This window comes from Larimichthys crocea, chromosome VIII (assembly GCF_000972845.2).
Source record: "Larimichthys crocea isolate SSNF chromosome VIII, L_crocea_2.0, whole genome shotgun sequence".
NCBI lineage: Eukaryota > Metazoa > Chordata > Actinopteri > Sciaenidae > Larimichthys > Larimichthys crocea.
Window position 1 is genome coordinate 11314112 of NC_040018.1, and position 19617 is coordinate 11333728.

Sequence of the window (19617 nt, forward strand, 5' to 3'; positions counted from 1 at the left end):
CTTCACCTCTGTGATTGACCTTGTAGTATGTTGAAATAGCAAAGAAAAAAAGAAATGTGTCCACATTACTAATACCTGGTTTCACTTAGTTGCACTTCCTTTCCTAAACTAACATTTAGATTTGTTTTACAGACATGAAATTGATTTGAGGCATTTTTTATACAGATTACGTTTGAGTAGACTACATTTAGAAGACTAAAGGTTTTTTAGGGATAATTTTCTCTTTTTCCTTTCCTAAACCAAATGTCTCCCTCCTCCTCCAGACTAGTATTGAGGTCTCGAGAGGTCTCCAAACTACGGTCCAGGAGGAAAATGAATGACCTCCCTGAGCACACATCATCCATCTTCCAGGTCAGGCCCATATGTTTCTAATCTATCCCTTAATTCTGCATGTCTTCATGCTTTACTGAGCCGGAGCCAGCCAGAAAACATGAAGGAGGTGCTATAACCTTTACATGTGCTCTCTATAATGTGTCAGCAGAAAAACACATGTCCTCTCCCTCCGCTAGTATCCAGGTCAGCATAGGCTACAGTATCTTGCCAGTCCTGTGAGTGGAAATAGGTTTGCACTTTAGTCATGTCATGATAATGGGTTAGTCTTACATCATGGTGTTCACTCTCAGCAGAGATATGCCTCTTTGAGTTTTTTCTTTGAGGCCTTGTTGGGAACATACAAAAGTGTCTCCATCAATATTTTTATGATCAGTATCAATTGACAATTTGAACTGGCTCATAGTGATGCACCTATGGAGAATCTACAACCTCCCACTCCATAAAATTACAGAGCTTAATAGTGAGTTTCAGCTCATCGTTTATCTGTCTGGGCTGTTTATTGCACTGAAGGACATAATTAAAGGAATGGTAAGGATGTATGGTAAAAGGTGCATTTTGTGCTTGTTGATTTGATTCAATTTTTATTGACATGCACACAAAGTACCTAAACATCATGGCTTTACAAGACACCAAATGTTTGATCACAGCAACTGCACTCAGTTGCTGTGATCAAACATTTCATTACACAATTGCAGATTAATTTACGGATCAGTCTTCAAATATTCTGTATTCTCTTCCAAGCCTGTCAAATTAAATTTGCTACATGTTGTTGTTTGTTGCAGTGAATAAGCTGTTCTAATGCTTTATTACGTTTGTGTAGAAGGCTTTGCACAGAAACCTTCAAAACCTTAGGTTAGCCCTTAGGTTAACATGTTCAAGTAACATTTGTTCTATCATAATGTCAATTAAATATAGTGTTTAACCTGAAACATTTTAATCATCAGATGTTAAAGAACAGTCTGTTTGTGTTGCAGACTTCCTCTGTGGGTTATTTACTCATACATTAAATAAGCACCTCTGTCCCAGACATATCTTTAATCTCCAATAACATTTCCTCCATTGAGACACCGGCACAAACTATTGGCTTTTACTATGAGTAATGCAGTCCAGTCTAATAATAAGGTTATTTTGTATTTCGTTTGTATGTTCTAAAACGTTGATCCAGCGGACACTTTGTTAGTAGACGATAAGTTTAACAATATAAAACATGAATTATAAGAACACAAAATATTTGATGTTCACTGAAAATGTATCTCTAGAAATTAAAGAATATGTTGACTTTTTTTTATTATCTGAACTGATTAGTTGATCTATCAATTAGTAATTTGCCAGTAACTGGATTACCAACTATTTTGCTTATAAAGGATTTACTAAATTTATTTAGATTTTTTTTACTGTGGATTGGACAAAAGAAAAAAAAAAAACTAAAGATATCCTCCTCTCCCTACTAATGATAAAGCCAGATGGGAGATTTAAAAAATCAAGTCAAATCAAATGGTTGGAGTTCTTTGAGTATAAAAGAGAACTACAAAGAAGATATTTTAGACTATAGAGGATAATCACTTGATTTTCTGAACTGGGTGCACCTATGACTCTTTTCAACGTACAAATGGGCATGTGTTTGAAGACAGACTTTGAAAAATGTTAACTTAACCTGTCGTGATACAAAGGGGCATACAGCATCTGGGTGTACTGAAGACTCTTGTAGCTGAGACTGGACAGAGAGGAGAAAAAGGTTAGGCTCAGAGCTTTGGGGAGTGGGCTGTTGGTCCTTTTAATGACTCCACCAGTTAAAGTATGCAGAGCAACTTCTGCTTCTGTCATTAGGGGCCCGCCATCACACAGAGGGAGAGAGACCACTTTACTTCCTTTAGTTAAGTTCAGATGCGAGGAAATTGCCAAGACATTTAGAAGTCAACACATTTGACTTTGCGGGAAGGGCGCCATTTTTCAGTGTACAAGAATTACATCTCTGATGAAAACAGACAACTTCTATTACCAGGAGAGGTTTTCTCATTGAGGATGAAATTGGTTTGGGTCACATAGAGCCCCATGAGAAAAACATCAAGAACTACATCCCAGCACTGGCAGATTGTTGTTAAGATTACACTGACAGCTTCATTCATCATACACTGAATGCAGAAAATTGTCACTGTCGGGTTTAAATCTAGTAGCTCCCATTTCGATGATGAGCATAAATACTGTCAATCTAAAAAAAAAAAAAATGCATTTAAGATTTTACAGAAGATCAGTGTGTGACATTTAGTGGATTTTGAGGCCCCTAAATAAGTGATGTGTAATGAACCTTTATGTAAAAGTACAAAAGTACTGACATCAAAAATGTACTTAAAGGTGCGGTGTGTAGGATTTTGGTAAAATTTCAGGAAATGTGCACTTTGTTAAACAAATCACAGTGATGGTGCTGTGATTATATATATTTTTTGAACATTTCAATAGTTCAGCCTGTATGACAACTCAGTTTAATTATCTACATCGTGAAAACTGATGATGATTGTATTGCAAACATAGATAAAATTCAGTGTTGTTGTATGTCTTAAAGAGGAAGTGGTGGAAGTATTATTAAGTAGTATTACTGTCAACAAAATTTGCGTTATAGTATCAGCAGATTGTTCCTCGTAGTGTTTTATTGTTATATATTTTATGATTTAGGGTTATTATTAGTCATGTATTAACAAGTAAGCAACCTTTCAGTGTTGTGGATGGTCAAGTTTGTTTTGTAACAACTTTATATCATGTTCTATATGTTATATCTTCATAAAGAAGTTAGAAGTAACTACAGCTGTCAGATAAATGTAGTGGAATGGAAAAATTAGTACCTCACAATTGCACTTAAGTACAGTCCATGATAAAATCTATGTAGGCCCTTTCATTACTGCTAAACACTGCTGTAGATGAGTGTCTAAAGGACTGAACTATGAAACCAAACAGCTGGAAAAAAACAAACCAATAAAACATCTTTCCATTTGTTGCATAAAGTGTTTACTGTTGACGACAGATGTTACAGGTTGAGTGAATACCATTCTGATGACAGACAACCTTCACTTCTGCCTGACATGGTGCAGCTTGTTTAATACCAAAACAAGAAACTAATAAAACATTTATAAAAACTGTCTCATTCGATGTCATTCCACTGATTTTGCCCAACATGATTTACCTGTCAGGAATCCACTTACAGACGGTTTGGTAGAAAGTAGGCAGTGTCTGCTCATGTTGCCCGGCAACCAAACTTTGCGTGTTTGTGTTCTTTCCTCTCATCACCTCATCACCCGCCACTGTCCTCGTTGTTTACAAAGACATCAAGTCCAACGAAGACCTCAAATGTGCCGTTAAGTTGTCCTCACTTGTAAATGTTAGAAAAATACAGCTCTGTAGAAAACTGCTGTCCACTCTGGGTGGAAGTGATGAGACATGAAAACAACCTGACATCTGGAGTCTGTGTAGCGTGTCAGTGGATAAAGCCTTTTGCCAAAAAAGAAATTCTAAATTTATAGAGAACTAATTAGTTTTATTTGAATTAGGAAATTAAGTCAAAACTCACTCGTCCATGTTAATGAGAACATCTTATACTCACATCCCTTCCAGGCAAGTATGTTCTAGAAATACTGCAACATAAGTAAGTGGTTTTCTACCAGCGCGTCTTCTCCTCTACTGAAACAAATACTGCATTGAGGATGTATGTGGCTTCACCAGCAAGGATTTCCCTGGAGCTTTGCTTTGATCCATTATGAACCGCTTCCTTCAACCAAACCAAACCTTACTCATGTGGAAACACAGTAATGGGTCGATGGTGTTGTGGAGAATTTTATTCATCAATGGTCAGTTCAGTCAGCAGAGAGAAAGTGCACAGGAGTTTTATTGAAGGAGAACGAAGGATTTATCAGTACACTCATCATGACATGATGCTTCCTCATTCTGAAGAAGCTGTCCCCTCTGGCTCGTCTATATGACCTCAGAATAGTGACACAACTACTCCATCCATTATCTGTACCTGCTTATCCTCGTCAGGGTCATGGTGGGGTTGGAGCCTATCCCAGCAAGAGGCGAGGTACACCCTGGACAAGTTGTCTGCTCATCACAGGGCAACGCAACTACTATGTTCTTAAATAGTCAATGACAAACAAGGAAATATGCTTATCCTCAGTGGTCTGTCAATGTTATCTAACTCTGTAGAGGCTTCTGTGTTATGGATGTTGGAGTGAGACAGCTCTATCCTCTGACCATTGTTGCCATAGTAATGATCAGAATGGTGCCATCAAACACACAGTTCTGTATCTCAAAGAGAGAAATCAGAGTCCCCTAACAATTTAAGATTTAATGCCATCCCTATAGTGACCTCAAGACATATGCTTGACCCTGTGTAACTCCACGTGACACGCTATAATAGGAAATTCCCTCTCAGAAAGTTAACATGAGAAAAAAGCTTGAACAGAATTGCTTTGCCCGAGAAGAACTCTGTTTTCACGTCTTGTGCACAATGTACTTTATGTATCCAGTTAGATGACCTGATTTTGCCACAAATGACACCAGTCATTTATCCGTTCACCTGGCCTGGAAACTGAACCCGGCCTGAAAAAGACTGTAGTGCAGTACCAGGTTATGTTCTTCCCCCTCTGGGTGTTCTTTGCCTTGTAAATGACACGATGAGGTCAGCTAATGGATGTTGTGTGGAAAAACAACAGATAGTGACGACTTTACAGGATCTCTAACAGACATGACTGACACAAGTGTATTTTTAGAATCTGCTGCTCTCAGTCTCTCTGTCTGTTTCTTCCTCTAGGATATAGACCCAGTAGACAAAATAATACAAACCCTACAGCAGTAAAACACTTTAATAATTTTGTTATAGCGTCTAAGATTACATCCAAATCCCAAAACATTCTGGACTTAATTAACTACTGAACTATGCTGAGTTTCACTACATTTTTCAGGTTAACCATGACTGCATAGTTCTGCTGGTGGTTGAAAACTATACCTGAACTTCAGTATTTTGTGCATGCAGGAGATAAAGAGAGGTTGTAACTGTTTTCCAAAGCTCTCTAAAGCCACAGCAGATCCACACTAACACCAACCTTACAAAATACTGTAAGGCACTTGTCTCATAGTGGAGCTATTCTGCTAGGAAGCTATGTAGACTCATTATGAGCAGATATTCATTATTATATTAAAGGATCAAAAAAAAAAAAAAGGATCCAGACAGCTGTACTGTTGTCTGAGCTCTTGGACTTTTGCAAAACAGAAATGGTAACAGTCACGTCAGGCTCTGGCACGAGTCTGGCTCTGTTTGTAGTGCTGATAAGTTTGTTTGAAGTTCACACATGGTAACAGTTTCATCAACTTGTAAGTGTACTAAGGCCTACTTGTGGAAAATAGCAGATAGTAAGTGCAATTTTAACTTTTTGTATAACCTCTCACTTTTTAAATTTATTTATACCAATAACTAAGAGTAGATACAGTGGTGTTGACAGTGCATATCAGTGTCACAGTGTCCCGTATGATTGCAATCCTCAAATCAATCTGTCAGACAAATGTTACCGGTCTGTTAACTTAACATGACAAAGCGTTAACACATACACTAGGTGCCTATAAAATAAAACGGACAGGAGCTTTTCATTTTACCTTTAACAGAGGAAAAAATTCAACTCCAGTTCCAGTTATTTAAGAGGATTTGTCAACATGTTTTTTATATTTTAGTACAACCCAGATTCCACAAAAGTTATGAGGCTAGTGAAATGTAAATAAAAACAGAATACAATGATCTGCAAATCCTTATTGAGTTATATTCAACTGAATACAGAACAAAGACAAATCTGTGATATTATGGAGCTGTGAAGGACCCGTTAATGCTGAATGATATATTCAGGTTTTGTAGCAACATATGCTGCCATCTAGACGTCTTTTTCAGGGACGCCCTGCTTATTTAATCAAGACGATGCCAAAACACATTTTGCACGTGATACAACAGCGTGGCTCCATAAAAAAGTGCAGGTACTAGACTAACCTGTCTGCAGTCCAGACTTGTCACCTATGAAAAATGTGTCGCATTATGAAGTGCAAAATACAACAACAGAGACGCCGGACTGTTGAGCAGCTGGAGTCATATATGAAGCAATAAAGGGAAAAAAATTCAAATTCATGACTTGAACAATTCAATACAGTCAGTTCCTCAGTTCCCGAAAGCTTACTAAGTGTTGTTCAAAGAAACTGTGATATAACACAGAAGGAAACATGATCATGTCCCAACTTTTTATGGAAGATATTGCAGGCATCAAATTCAGAATGATTTTTATTTACAAAAAACAAGTCAGTTTAAACATTAAATGTTAAAAAATCAATCTGCAAATCATTGCATTTTGTTTTTATTTGTTTCAGAGAACTATTTGGAATCAGGGTTGCAAATTACAAAACCAGTCTTCTCACTATTACAGATGTTCTAGACTAGAAGCCATGATTTGATTTCATAAAGGTCAGCATATTTCCAAAACATGTGACATTAGAATCGTATTTGTGCTTAGAGTTTTATTTATAATCAATGAATATATTAATAATGCATTAGATGAGCTTTCTTATCAAGCTGTACATTCTGCATGCAAAGTCATGCAAAGTACACTGAGAGCAGAGCAGATGACAAATAGCCACTTTGACTCAATCAGCATTGATCTGGGACATCGGGGGGTTCGATTTATTAACACCACCATTTGTTACTCAGATCCCCTGTCTGGCCCTCCTTCACATGTAACGGCATCTAATAACCATTGGGTGTCATGGTTGCACAATGAAGGTGATGAATTCTAAGCATAATAGTGTAATCAAAAGACACTGTGGCACACTGCCGAGAGGGGAGGGAGGGCTGCTAGAGGCAGAGGGGTATAAAAGAGACATTGAAGGAGTGAGCTGAACCAGAGTGAAGAATACAGGAGGAAGAGAGAAATGTGAGAGAGAAAATACAAGGACAGAAAAAGAGGGAAAGAGTTAAGAAGCGTATTCCTGTCCAAAAATCTGAAGCCAGGAGCTCAGAACCAGGATAGTGCATTCAACAAGAAGGTAAGAAAGAAATAGATTGATTAATATTTTCATGTGTCCATATCAATCTGTTAATTATGCACTGTGAATTATAGTCAGGGGAATAAACAGTCTAAATGCAACTTATTCTGTACGATTTAAAATGTAATCTGAAGAAAGTCCTTTGAGTTAGTGGTCTAATATTAAAAACACTTACAGAAAGTAGAGTTCATTTAAATTCCACAGTCTGTATCTTGAACATTATTGTAATATGAATTATCATCTACAATACATTACTTGTTAGGCTTTTATTTTAATTACTGCACTCTCGTCTATTGCATATAACCCATCCTGCCCAAAGACAAAGAATGTACTCATTATTTTATGTATATTACTTGTTCTTTCAATTTATATAATTAATCTGTCGTGTACAATTCTGCCCGTGTTTTTTCTTCGGTTTCTTTCTTTTCCTTTTCACTTTTTTGCTTAAAGTGCACAAATGCAAACCTTGTGTGTGGGTGTTTGGATTGTGTAGCCAGCATTTCGTCAGTGGATGCAGAAATGTTTGAGTGCTCCAGTGACAAATGGTGATGGCTAACACAGATGTGTAATCTGAGTGGGGGGTTCTGTCCAACCATGTGTTTTCAACCCTAAAAGACGAGGAGGATGGAATTCATCCTTAAAGAAACATTTTTGTTCTACATGCAAACTATTTTATTCATTATTGTAAAGTTCAAAACTAAAACTCCCTTAAAGTATCAGCATTTTTATAAGTGTCTGTCGACTCATATCTATAGGTATGAAAGGTGTTTTTTCACTTAAACTTAAATGTAACATTGAACATTGGAAACATAGAACATTGTTTTTTGATGTACTTCACCATTTTCTTATCTTCATTTTCCCACCAGTGAGACTTCTTTGGAGTTCCTGGTGTGAAACGCATATTAGGAGAGGTGAAAGTTCAAGGGTCAGACGTAGCGGCAGTGTGTAAGAATGTCGGTGTGGGCACTTCTTCTTATCCTGGGAATCACCACAACCACTGTTCTTACAGCCCAAGGTGGGTCACGCGTAAAGATCCAGTCTTGTTAAGCACTGCACACTCCCTGCAAGTACACACATTTTAGAAAACAGTCAGAAGGAACAAATGTATGTACAGTACATCAAAACAGAAACACAGTTGGAAATTACAATACAGAGTTGGATGAATTATGACAAAGACAAACTTGCACTCCACACTGAAATCTCAGGCAGAGGAAAATGTAATGTTAATGTGTGATTTAGTTGTGAAGTGGCAATTCACTGGCAATCCATTGTTCAGATTAATTTAGTAGTAATGGAGTGCATAAGCAGAAGTAAAAATTATGTGAGACCCAGCCAAGAATAGTATCACAGTTTTTTTCTGATTTATCTCTTGCAGGATCATGGAGAAGAGACAACAAAGACTCAAGTCCTTCTGTGTACCACTCTGATGGTAATTCTTATTCCAAAATTTTAAATCAAATATGTCCTTTTTCTGGTATTTTGAAAACTGTTGCATGAGCTTGCATTCAGGTTATGTTTGTTTCTGTGTCTAGACAACTATGAGTGGACAACATGGTTCAATGTTGATCATCCCGGAGGCCGTGGAGACTATGAGCAGCTGGACGCAATTCGTTTCTACTATAGGTCCCGAGTGTGTGAGACGCCCCGGGCAATTGAAGCCAGAACCACTGAATGGGTCCCAGCCCGTGAAACTGGGGAGACGGTCCACGCAGATCCCACTGTGGGCTTCTGGTGCCTTAATGAAGAACAGGGTCCTGATCGCAACTGCTCCAACTATGCAGTCCGCTTTCTCTGTTCCAAAGGTTCAATCTTCTAACTTCTTTAATACTCATTCACTCCAAAAGTTTGTCTTAATGTAAAAGCAAAACCATAGAGTCTTGTACCTCAAGAGCATGGCTTATGACTGATGATATGCATGCAAATAAGAGAATACCTCTTTGATGCTTAATATTTTCAGCTGATATTTTGACTGTCCTTTCTTTTCCTAACAGATAACAGTGCGAACATTCAGGGTACCTGGAGTCCATGGTCAGACTGGAGCCCATGCCCTGCCCTCTGCGGCCAGGTGGGGGTCCAAGTGCGTACCAGAAACTGCCAGTCTCGCTCTGTGCCATGTAGTGGCCCTAAAGTTGAGGGGCAAGCATGCAGTGGACCAGAGTGCCCTAAAATAGGTGAGCTAGTCTTGGTTTACTTGGACAGGCCCTTCTTCTGCAATTCCCTTTTTCCCTCAGTCCAGCCACAACTGAGCTCATTAGATATTGGAGACTCAGTATTCACAAAAAGTCTGACCTTAAATAATTCTGATCTTCAGATTGCTCCCTGCAGTGTGTGATGGGGAAGGTGAATGCTGAGTGTGATGTATGCATGTGCGAAGAACACATCCTGCTGGGTTCTGTTCGTGGTGCCGGGGGTCTCACTGCTGAAGGGGCTACCATCCTTCGCCATGGCAAACTCCTCACCATCACCGACCACAACGGACATTTCCGCATCCCTGGTATCTGCCCTGATGGCAACACCACCCTGACAGTCAGCCTGCAGGGGCATGCCATCCTCAGTGTTAGTGTGCCCTATAGTGTTGAACGTACTTCTGTTCTCAGTATCCAGCTGACAAGAACAGGTATTGTGAATGTCTGTGAATTTACACCACATTATTTGACTGTAGTACACATTAGATTTGTAACCAAAAAGTTTAGATCTGCATGTCCCTGACAGGTTTGTTAAGCAAGTACGAAGCTAATAGGTAATGAGTATTTTATCTCCCATTGTGATCTGTCAGAAAAGCTTCATGTGTTGAGCAACCCTGAGAGCAAGGCCAGGAGGGAGGGACAAACTGCAGCCTTCTGCTGCAAAGTGGCAGGAACGCCACAACCAGACAAGTACCAATGGTAGGATTTTTAATGTTGAAATTATAGTCCACAGATGACACTGAGTCACACAGATACGCCTAATGTTTAAAAAATATGGTATATTCATTAAATCTTGTGAACCAACAGGTTTCATAACAACAGTCTCCTGGAGAAGCAGTCCGACAGCACCTTGGTCCTAAAAGATCTGCGTTCTGAGCAGGCTGGGGAGTACTACTGCAGAGCAAGTGGTCCATCTGGGGCTATTAAGACCAAATCAGCTACACTTCAAATTTTAGGTGTGTTTTCAATAAATTCATAAACACATATTCAACACACAGAATGTGAATAAACAGAATTTGTGAGCATTACAGACATGTCATTTGATGTACATACTCTATTTAAATTCAGTTAGATGTCATTTTGATAAAACTAAATCAAAATTTTTCATTTTCTACATCTCTTACACAGGTAAAGATGAGCATTCATGTAATCCCACACCTGATTCCCACCTCATCCATCTCCCACATGACTGCTACCAAAACAGCACGGACTCGTTCTACTACGATGTCGGCAAGTGCCCCTCAAAGACATGTGCTGGACAGCTGGACAATGGCATCAGGTGCAAAGACAAAATGGCTTACTGCTGTGGTGTAAAAAAGATGGAAAAGAGGCAGCTAACTTGCCAAGGCTACCAACTGCCTACCATGGTGGTGACTGAGTGTGGCTGCCAGAAATGTGTGGACACTAAGGCCATTGTGCACGGTAGGGCCATTGCTGCAGACAATGGTGAGCCAATGAGGTTCGGTCATATCTTTATGAATGGAGCCAGAATCAGCCGTACAGGCTACAAAGGTACATTCTCCATCCAGGTTCCTCCAGAAACAGAGAGGCTAGTCCTGACCTTTGTGGACAACATGCAGAAATTTATCAACACCACAAAGGTACTTCCATTTAACACCAAAGGAGGGTCTGTTTATCATGAGATCAAACTTCTTAGGAAGAAAGCTCCTGTAACCATTAGCTCTACAGAAATCAACACTCTCGAGCTTGGGGAGGTGGAAGGCCAAGAGCCAATGGTTCAAATCCAGATTCCTCCCAATTCCTTCTATACAGAGAAAGGGGAGGTCTTCACGGGTAATGTAAATGCTAGTGTAACGTTCCTCGACCCCAGAGATGTCTCCACAGCTGCTGCAGCTCAAAGTGATCTCAACTTTGTAGGAGATGAAGGAGATACCCTGCCCCTAAGAACCTATGGGATGTTCTCTGTTGACTTTAGGGGTGAGGAAAACAATGAGCCCCTGAACGCAGGTGAAGTGAAGGTGTTCTTGGACTCTGCCCAAGTGAAGATGGCTGATCATCTTAATACTATGAAGCTGTGGTCACTGAACCCTGACACTGGCCTGTGGGAGGAGGAAGGAAGTCTGCAGGTAGAGAAGAAAAAAAGAGGCAAAAGGGAGGAGAGAACCTTTCTGATTGGTAACATGGAGATCAGAGAGAGACGTCTTTTTAACCTGGACGTTCCAGAGAACCGCAGGTGTTATGTGAAAGTGAGGGCCTTCCGCAGTGAACGCTTTATGCCCAGTGAGCAGGTGGAGGGAGTTGTTGTAAGTCTTATAAACATGGAGCCCACAGCCGGCTACTCCACTAACCCACGTGCCTGGGGCCGTTTTGATAGCGTTGTGACTGGCCCCAATGGTGCCTGTCTCCCTGCCTTCTGCGATGAACAAAAAGCTGATGCCTATTCTGCCTACGTCATGGCCAACCTTGGGGGAGAGGAGCTGGAGGCTGTCCCTTCTGCTCCGAAACTCAATCCTAATCTCATTGGAGTGCCTCAGCCTTACCTGAATAAGCTAAACTACAGGCGGTCTGACCATGAGGATCCCAGAGTGAAGAAGACAGCATTCAGCATCAATGTGGCAAAACCAAGTTCCAACACAGCTGAGGAAGGCAATGGGCCAGTGTACGCCTTTGAGAACTTGAAAGAATGTGAGGAGGCCCCATTCAGTGCGTCACACTTCCGTTTCTCAAGAGTAGAAGGAGACCGCTACGATTACAACACAGTGCCTTTCAACGAAGATGACCCAATGAGCTGGACCGAAGACTACCTCTCCTGGTGGCCCAAGCCTATGGAATACAGGTCTTGCTACATTAAAGTCAAAATCAGCAGCCCACATGAGATCAATGTGCGGTCCCGCAACATGGGTGGCACCCACCCGAAGACAGTAGGCCAGCTGTATGGGCTCCGCGACACTCGAAGCATCCGTGACATGGACCAAGCGACTATTTCAGCTGTGTGCCTGGAGTTCAAGTGCAGTGGCATGCTGTATGATCAGGAACGTGTAGATCGTACCCTGGTTAAAGTGATTCCACAAGGAAGCTGTAAGAGAGATCATGTCAACCCAATGCTTCAAGAGTATCTGGTCAACCACCTGCCCCTAGCCGTCAACAATGACACCAATGAGTTCACTATGCTAGCACCTCTTGACCCACTAGGCCATAACTATGGAATTTATACGGTGACAGACCAGGATCCCCGCACAGCCAAAGAGATTGCCCTTGGACGCTGCTTTGATGGCACTTCTGATGGTACATCTCGTGTCATGAAGGGCAATGAGGGCGTAGCGCTGTCATTCACCTGCGGAGACCGTGAGGTCACACGTCAGAGTGTCTTCCAGGCCCAGCAGAATACTCAAGGTCAGACAGTTACAAGTGTAGTGAGAGGAGAAGGCCGACAGAACCGACGCCGGCAGAGGGCCAACACACCACGCAACAGCCGTAGACGTAGCACCAGAAATCCAACAGGAAGACGCACAAAGGCAACGAGCTAAACAACAAAAGACATGGCTCTAACATGGAGACAAAGTCAACACCTGAAACTGAGAGGAGAGTAGATAGAGTTATGGTTTGATACATTTTATATTGACTATTTTCAAATTAACTGAACATGTAACTAAACAAACCTATTTCTTGTTGTTTCTTCCTAAGGAGTACTTGCATCGTTTTTCTGTCTTACTTTACATTTTCAAATTGTACTGTGGTAAATATTTACTTGAAACTGTAAATAGAGTATTTATTACACATGCCTAAAAATCAGTAATCCGTGAGCTGGGTGCTGTCATTTCATTAAAGTCTCTTTCATTCATGTGGTAAACAAGAGCAGAAACACGACTTATACTTTTGACCAGTGATTTATTAAATTAGATGCTTATAAAACACTGCAGATGCTGTATCTTCCACGTTGTATGTATCCAACTGTCCATGTAACATTGAAACTGGTCAATTGCTAGAAAAGAAAAAGGAGAAATATGCCCCTTTCAACTAACTGTAGCCCATATGAAGACATGGTGGGGTGAAGCCCATAAGCCCCCGCTCCTCATCACACTTGATACAAGCCTGCAGAAGCAATGATTAGACCAGTCTTAGCAAGTTAATCCACTTGCCTGATCCATACTTTTTCTGCATTAGTAGAAATCAAATTAGTAAATTACTTTTTGTCATGCACAAAAAATACCTAAAAGCACTCTTTGCTCCATATTTTCAAGGCTATTCCAGAGATGTATCGAGAATGGCTGTGAGGTTTTAAAGTCACATTTATTATACTTTTCTATCCCTTTTACCTTACAGTGAATGTCATGTGCTCTCTGTAAAATTACAACTACTACTTACATGTTGCGTCAGTCTCAAATTCACCCACAATGCAACCTTTCCAGAGATAAAGATGAATAATGTACTGAATAATTGTTCTGAATTTGGCAACCAAAGTTATAGATACTATATACTTCCCTGTTAGAGAACCATCCACAGGTAAGTGAGACCTATAATATATACACATGACATTCTGGTTAAAGAATTTGCATAGAACCTTGTGTTCCTATGTCACTACACTTGTAACTGCAATACTGTATCTGCCATTTTGACAGGAGCAACATTTAATAAAAACGAGCCCTGCAAAACACAGACAACAGCAGTTACAATGTATTCTCCATTGAAGCTGGGTCACCCAACCGATATTACATGATTGTGTGTGTGTGTCAAGAGTGTGAGTAGAGGCTGAATGAGACAGAGAAAAGGCAATTCCATATGTATGAACATAAAGAGTTGGTGAAACTGGATGCTCCCTGGTATAGTCCCTCTGGTCATTGAAGCAAAATGAAGGGGGCAACACATAGTTCAGATTTTCCAGGATGGCACTGGACAGCATGAGAAGGTACAGCTGCATTTCTGAGGGTTGAGAGGGGGAAAGGGCAATAGTGATGGAGCCAGTGTCACATGAAGTCCTCATAGTCTTGGGCGTAGCCACCATCAAACTCTGCATAGTCAAGGTCGTCTCTCAACTGTGCTTTCAAACCGCCTCCAGGAACAACGCCTTTCTTCTTCTTCTTTCCTTTGTTTTGCTATTAAAGAGAATAAAATTCACTTTAAATAGATGCATGTTATAAATGACTACACATGCAGCTACTGCAACTCTTTCACAGTTCACATTAGGTCTGACTGTGGGGAGGTATACAGCACCCCCTTCTGAATGTTAATAAATAATAAGCATACAGTCACTCACTTTTTCTTGTTTCTGTTTTTCACTAAGTAGGACTGAGAGAGAATTACTGACTTTCTTCAAGTCATCTACTTCCACTGTAAGAGAGAGAGAACAATAGTTAGGCCTGTTTTGATTTAAACTTACAGTACTAATAAAGTGAACAGGTATAACGATCAATCAATATTGTTCAGTAAAAATGATTGTAGAAGATGGTGGGCTTACATGAAATACAGAGTTCCCGAAACAATGAATCCAAGAAACTTGAATAATGCACAGATCTTTCAAATTGAGTTATCTTTTCTTTCAGCAATTTTTCAAACTCTGTGAAGTCTTCTTTGGAAGATGGACACATGGCATCAATCCCAGTGACACTGTTTGAAGTGCTGCTCACACCTGCAAAAAAAAATGTATATACACACACACACACATTTAAAAAAAAAAGAAGATCAGTTTGATGTCTCTTCTAAGGTCGTACAGAATCACAAAGGCAAAGTCCATTTGTTTGTGGTGTGTTGCTAGTAGTGCTAATACCATTGATGTAGTTCAAGGGCGTTTAAACTGGGTTTAATTGAGGGTGCTGAGATGACAGCAGTCACCAGAAATTAGACTACAGAAGTGTCACCATTACATAGTTAGTCCAGCAGGGAGCACTGGCAAGTTGATTTCTCAACTCTAAAATGTCCTGCTCAGTATGTGTATCGATTACGATTCAAAAATGAATAAAGGGCTCACTATCAAGATCAGCTGACACATCTTTAGATTTTTAAACTGTTGAATATCAGCATCAGTCTCAAAAATCCTGTATCGGTCAAGCTATAGATCATATACTGTATGCACGCACACTTCATTTAAGCCTGCCACAACATGTTAAAGTTTTTTAGAAATACCTCTATGTTAAGATGTGATCAGGGCCTAGTCTACATACATGACAATTCAACAAACATATGAGCAAATTTAAATTAGTCAAAGGTTGCAGTAAATGAAATCAACAGTATAACAACAGGGAAAGTATTACATTAAATATGAATCACATACTGTTGAGAAGATACAGTTTCAAATGTACAAAAAGGGAAGTGGTGTGTATCATGGAAGAACAAGACATTTGTGCTATATAAAAATGAAACATGGGGAATTTTCCCCACTTTTTTTCTCCTCCATAGGAAAGTTGATCCTGACTTACCAAAAGCATCTTTTGCTAGCTCCAAGTCGGCATCTTCCTGTAGTTTCTTCACTCTTAACTTCTCTGCTTGTTGTTCCTCAGGAGTGAGCTCTTCTTGCTGTAATACAACAGATGCAACAAAATCAAATTATAAGCGATGACAGAAAGGACAACTGCTGTGTGTATTATATACAAACTATTAAAATCAGAAAGGGTTAAAAATAAATAAAATTAATTAACTAAATAAAACTCACGTCAGCCTGCAACTCTTTTTCCTTCTGCTCCTGTTGTTTTTTCTTTAGCCTGTTTTCTTTCTCTTTGATCTTCTCAATTAACTTTTTCTTTTCAGAAACCTTTGTCTCTGAAAAATTACAAGGATGGAACAGTCAAACACGTGAATTTGCAAAAAAAAACTAACAAACAAGACAACTTAGTTATTCATTAATATACGATGAAGTGGAACGTTTTTACGAGAACACACCTGATTTTGCTGCAGCTGCTTTTTTTTCTTCATCTTCTTCATCATCCCAGTTGTCCTGCAAATAAAAGAGATGGATTAGGTTTATAATGCAGGTTACACAGCCAAGCTGTATTTAAAAATACTGACACAAATGTTGATTGTTAAAAAATAAGTAAGTTACTTGGAAAGTTTGTATTATATATTTAATAATACATATAATATAACAAAAAATATCTATAATAATGAGGAAATAAACTTAAGACTTAAAAAGGTACAAACAGTGAAAGCATGCATGGCAAACGTAACGGAGAGACATATCTAAACACAGAAACACACACTGATTTAGGTGATTAAGCGTTCAGACAGGTTTCAATGTTATGAAACAACAGGTAAGGCTCAGTGATTCAAGTCCATCCAGATACAAGAACAGCATCAAATTTCAATGACAAAGTAGAGGTCTCATCAGAACTCAGTGAGATCTGAATGGCATGTAATAAATCTAACATTGGATTATCACTATACCAGCCAGACTTGACACCACTGCTCGTACTGGGGACTGATCCAAAAAAAACAAGTTCAGACATGTCATTTAGAGTCTGCCAAGTAGTCAGAGGTGTATTGCACTCTATTAATATCCTCATAATCATTTCAGTAACTGAAATCCTAAAAATACAAAACACAATTCAAACTGTAAATGGAATAACTAACTCATCTTTACACGTAAAAAAAAGGCTGTTGTATTTGAGCATACTGTAAATCCAACAATATCAATATATTCCATTTGGGGTTATATATGTTTATTTACATATTAGCTGTGTTTTTGCCACAGACGTGTGCTGAGTAAGACAATAGTCTGTAGCACAGAGGGGCATGAAATCATCACCATATGCGACAGAAAAACGGAACAATCGAAGAGGCCTCTGCTGGCACTTTCCCTGGGTGAATTATCTGAGGTTTCTGGACAGCAAACACGCCGCCACCACCTGTATGGCGGCATCAACTGAGCCCCAGTTTCCTGTCACACGCTCGGAAAGTTCTAGGCCTTAGTTTCTTGGGCTCGGAGTTGAGTCATCAACTCGGATGATTTCATCTGATTGTGGCTAGAGTTGGTTAGCAGGCTAACGCTCATGCCTCATGTGGCCGCTTTTGAACGTAAAGCCAAGCTGGAGGAATTCAGAACAAACGCTAATCGTACATAATCATTTAATGCAACCAACTTTGGATTATTATAGCCAGAGAGAGCCAAGTACTCCAACTTCAGCTGTCGGCGCCATCGTCGCATTTTCAAGCCGATACCGGAGCTAGCGTCTGTGCTAGCTGTGTGGCCCGGTTAACGTGTTAGCTTCAAGCTACGTTTTTCGAAAATTAGCCGAGAATTACACAGAAAACTGTCGGTTTCCAAAATAAAACAATCGATATTAGCGTCCAGGAATTAAGTTTATTCAACAACCGTCGACTGGCGGGGATAACGGTGCCGTTACGTCAGTTTAGCAGCTTTAGCAGCTGAGTTAGTTCAGCCACATGAGTTAGCACGGAGCTAACACAGGCTCGGAGGGGTTGAAGCACGACATCACAGCCAACGCTTTGACCAAGATAACAGCTGGTTTAACTAAAAGACGGCTAACTTTATAAACCCCCCCCAAAACGACTTCTCGTGTTCGCGTACCTTAACATCCTCCTCTTCGTCCTCGCCTTCCCATTTATCCATCGCTGCCGCCTTTTTAATCGGCTCGTCCGGCTCAAAGTTCTCAGCGTCTGTAAAAAAAAACGACAACATGAAAAATTCGTTAGGCCAATCCACATCTAACGAGTGAGTGCGACAATAACGGAGTGTTAGGCTCGTAAAAAAACAAAGCGGATGGTGTACAGATAAGCTTTCCTCTCCCCCCAAACTTAAGTTTCTCACCCCAGTCCGCCATGATGGCTTGTGTTGGTTTGTGTTTGACAGGCTCGCAGTGGAGTCAGTGCTGCAGCCCGTTGGCCACGCTCGGGAACAGCTCCCACCTTCTGGACGTCACTCTGCTTATCTAATGTCCGCTCCAGGCAACATGACCATGTTATGGCGACCCGGGCTTTTTTTTTTTAAATTTCATTAAATAGGTAAACATAATATATAGATATATACATTTGTTTATGACTTGGATGGTAGGCCACTATATTTTTCTTTTCTTGTTGGGGGCTGCATGCCCGCCTGGATTATCATACTGTAAATATTATAGTTCAGTTCAGAGCTTTATTTTCCCTCCAGGGGAAATTTGATTTGCAGTGACAAGGCAAGGCAAGTTTATTTGTATAGCACAATTCGTACACAAGGCAATTCATAGTGCTTTACAGAGGCAAGGAAAAACATTTGACATTAAGACAAGCAATAGCAATAGAAATAAAAAAAATTAAACAGAGAAGAAAATTGAATTAAAAACATCAGAATGTCATTTAAAATCATTAAAATAGCAAATTTGAAAACAATTTAAAACGATAAACGAATCACTGGATTATGATGAATAATTCTTTAAAAGTTCTTTAAAAGAGCTCAGCCATAAGCACGTGAAAAGAGAAAAGTTTTTAACCTGGATTTAAAAGTGCTAAGAGTTGGGGCTGATTTCAGTTCTGCTGGTAGTTTGTTCCAGTTCCACTATCTGACCTGAGTCAGTAGATCTCAGAGCCCTACTGGGTCTATATCAGTGGTTCTTAACCTTGTTGGAGGTACCGAACCCCACCAGTTTCATATGCTCATTCACCGAACCCTTCTTTAGTAAAAAATAAAATATGATTTTTTTACTGGTGCACAAAATGAACCGTGCATTAACATCACCTTGTTCAAATAACAAAACCAACACAGTGCATGAACTCACAACAACTTACCTCAGTGTGACTTCTGCTGTTGCCTTTGAGAGACCAGTTCAGATATGCGTGGCTTCACCTTGGCAAGTGCCAGTCTCATGTCATTTTCACAGCAAAGTCTGTTCCTTTTCTTAGTTTTTATGTCCAGCATCCTCAAAAAACGATTGCTCGCAAAGATATGTTGTAACAAATGATATAAAAAATTCCAGGGCAGAGGCTCCACCGAACCCCTGAGACCGACTCACCGAACCCCTAGGGTTCGATCGAACCCAGGTTAAGAACCACTGGTCTATATTCTACTTCTTCTACTAATATGCCGTTTATGTATTGTGGGCCTAAAGCATTCAGTGATTTGTAAACTAGTAGCAGAACTTTAAAATCT

The 19617-nt window shown here is 39.9% G+C and overlaps 2 protein-coding genes across 2 annotated transcripts; one reads left to right on the forward strand and one right to left on the reverse strand.

Moving 5' to 3' along the window:
- Positions 1-6941: 6941 nt before the first annotated feature.
- On the forward strand, positions 6942-13632 carry cilp (cartilage intermediate layer protein, nucleotide pyrophosphohydrolase). Its single transcript, XM_019260750.2, has 9 exons — positions 6942-7395; positions 8262-8410; positions 8771-8824; positions 8928-9197; positions 9387-9566; positions 9707-10012; positions 10172-10280; positions 10389-10537; positions 10710-13632. The coding sequence occupies exons 2-9, from the start codon at positions 8347-8349 to the stop codon at positions 13067-13069; spliced, it is 3492 nt and encodes a 1163-aa protein (XP_019116295.1). The 5' UTR covers positions 6942-7395; positions 8262-8346; the 3' UTR covers positions 13070-13632.
- eif3jb (eukaryotic translation initiation factor 3, subunit Jb) lies at positions 13414-18442 on the reverse strand. The gene is made up of 8 exons (XM_010731331.3): positions 18301-18442; positions 18061-18149; positions 16416-16470; positions 16189-16295; positions 15956-16052; positions 14998-15168; positions 14797-14870; positions 13414-14635 (listed from the first exon to the last, which is right to left on the reverse strand). The coding sequence occupies exons 1-8, from the start codon at positions 18311-18313 to the stop codon at positions 14507-14509; spliced, it is 735 nt and encodes a 244-aa protein (XP_010729633.1). The 5' UTR covers positions 18314-18442; the 3' UTR covers positions 13414-14506.
- Positions 18443-19617: the final 1175 nt, after the last annotated feature.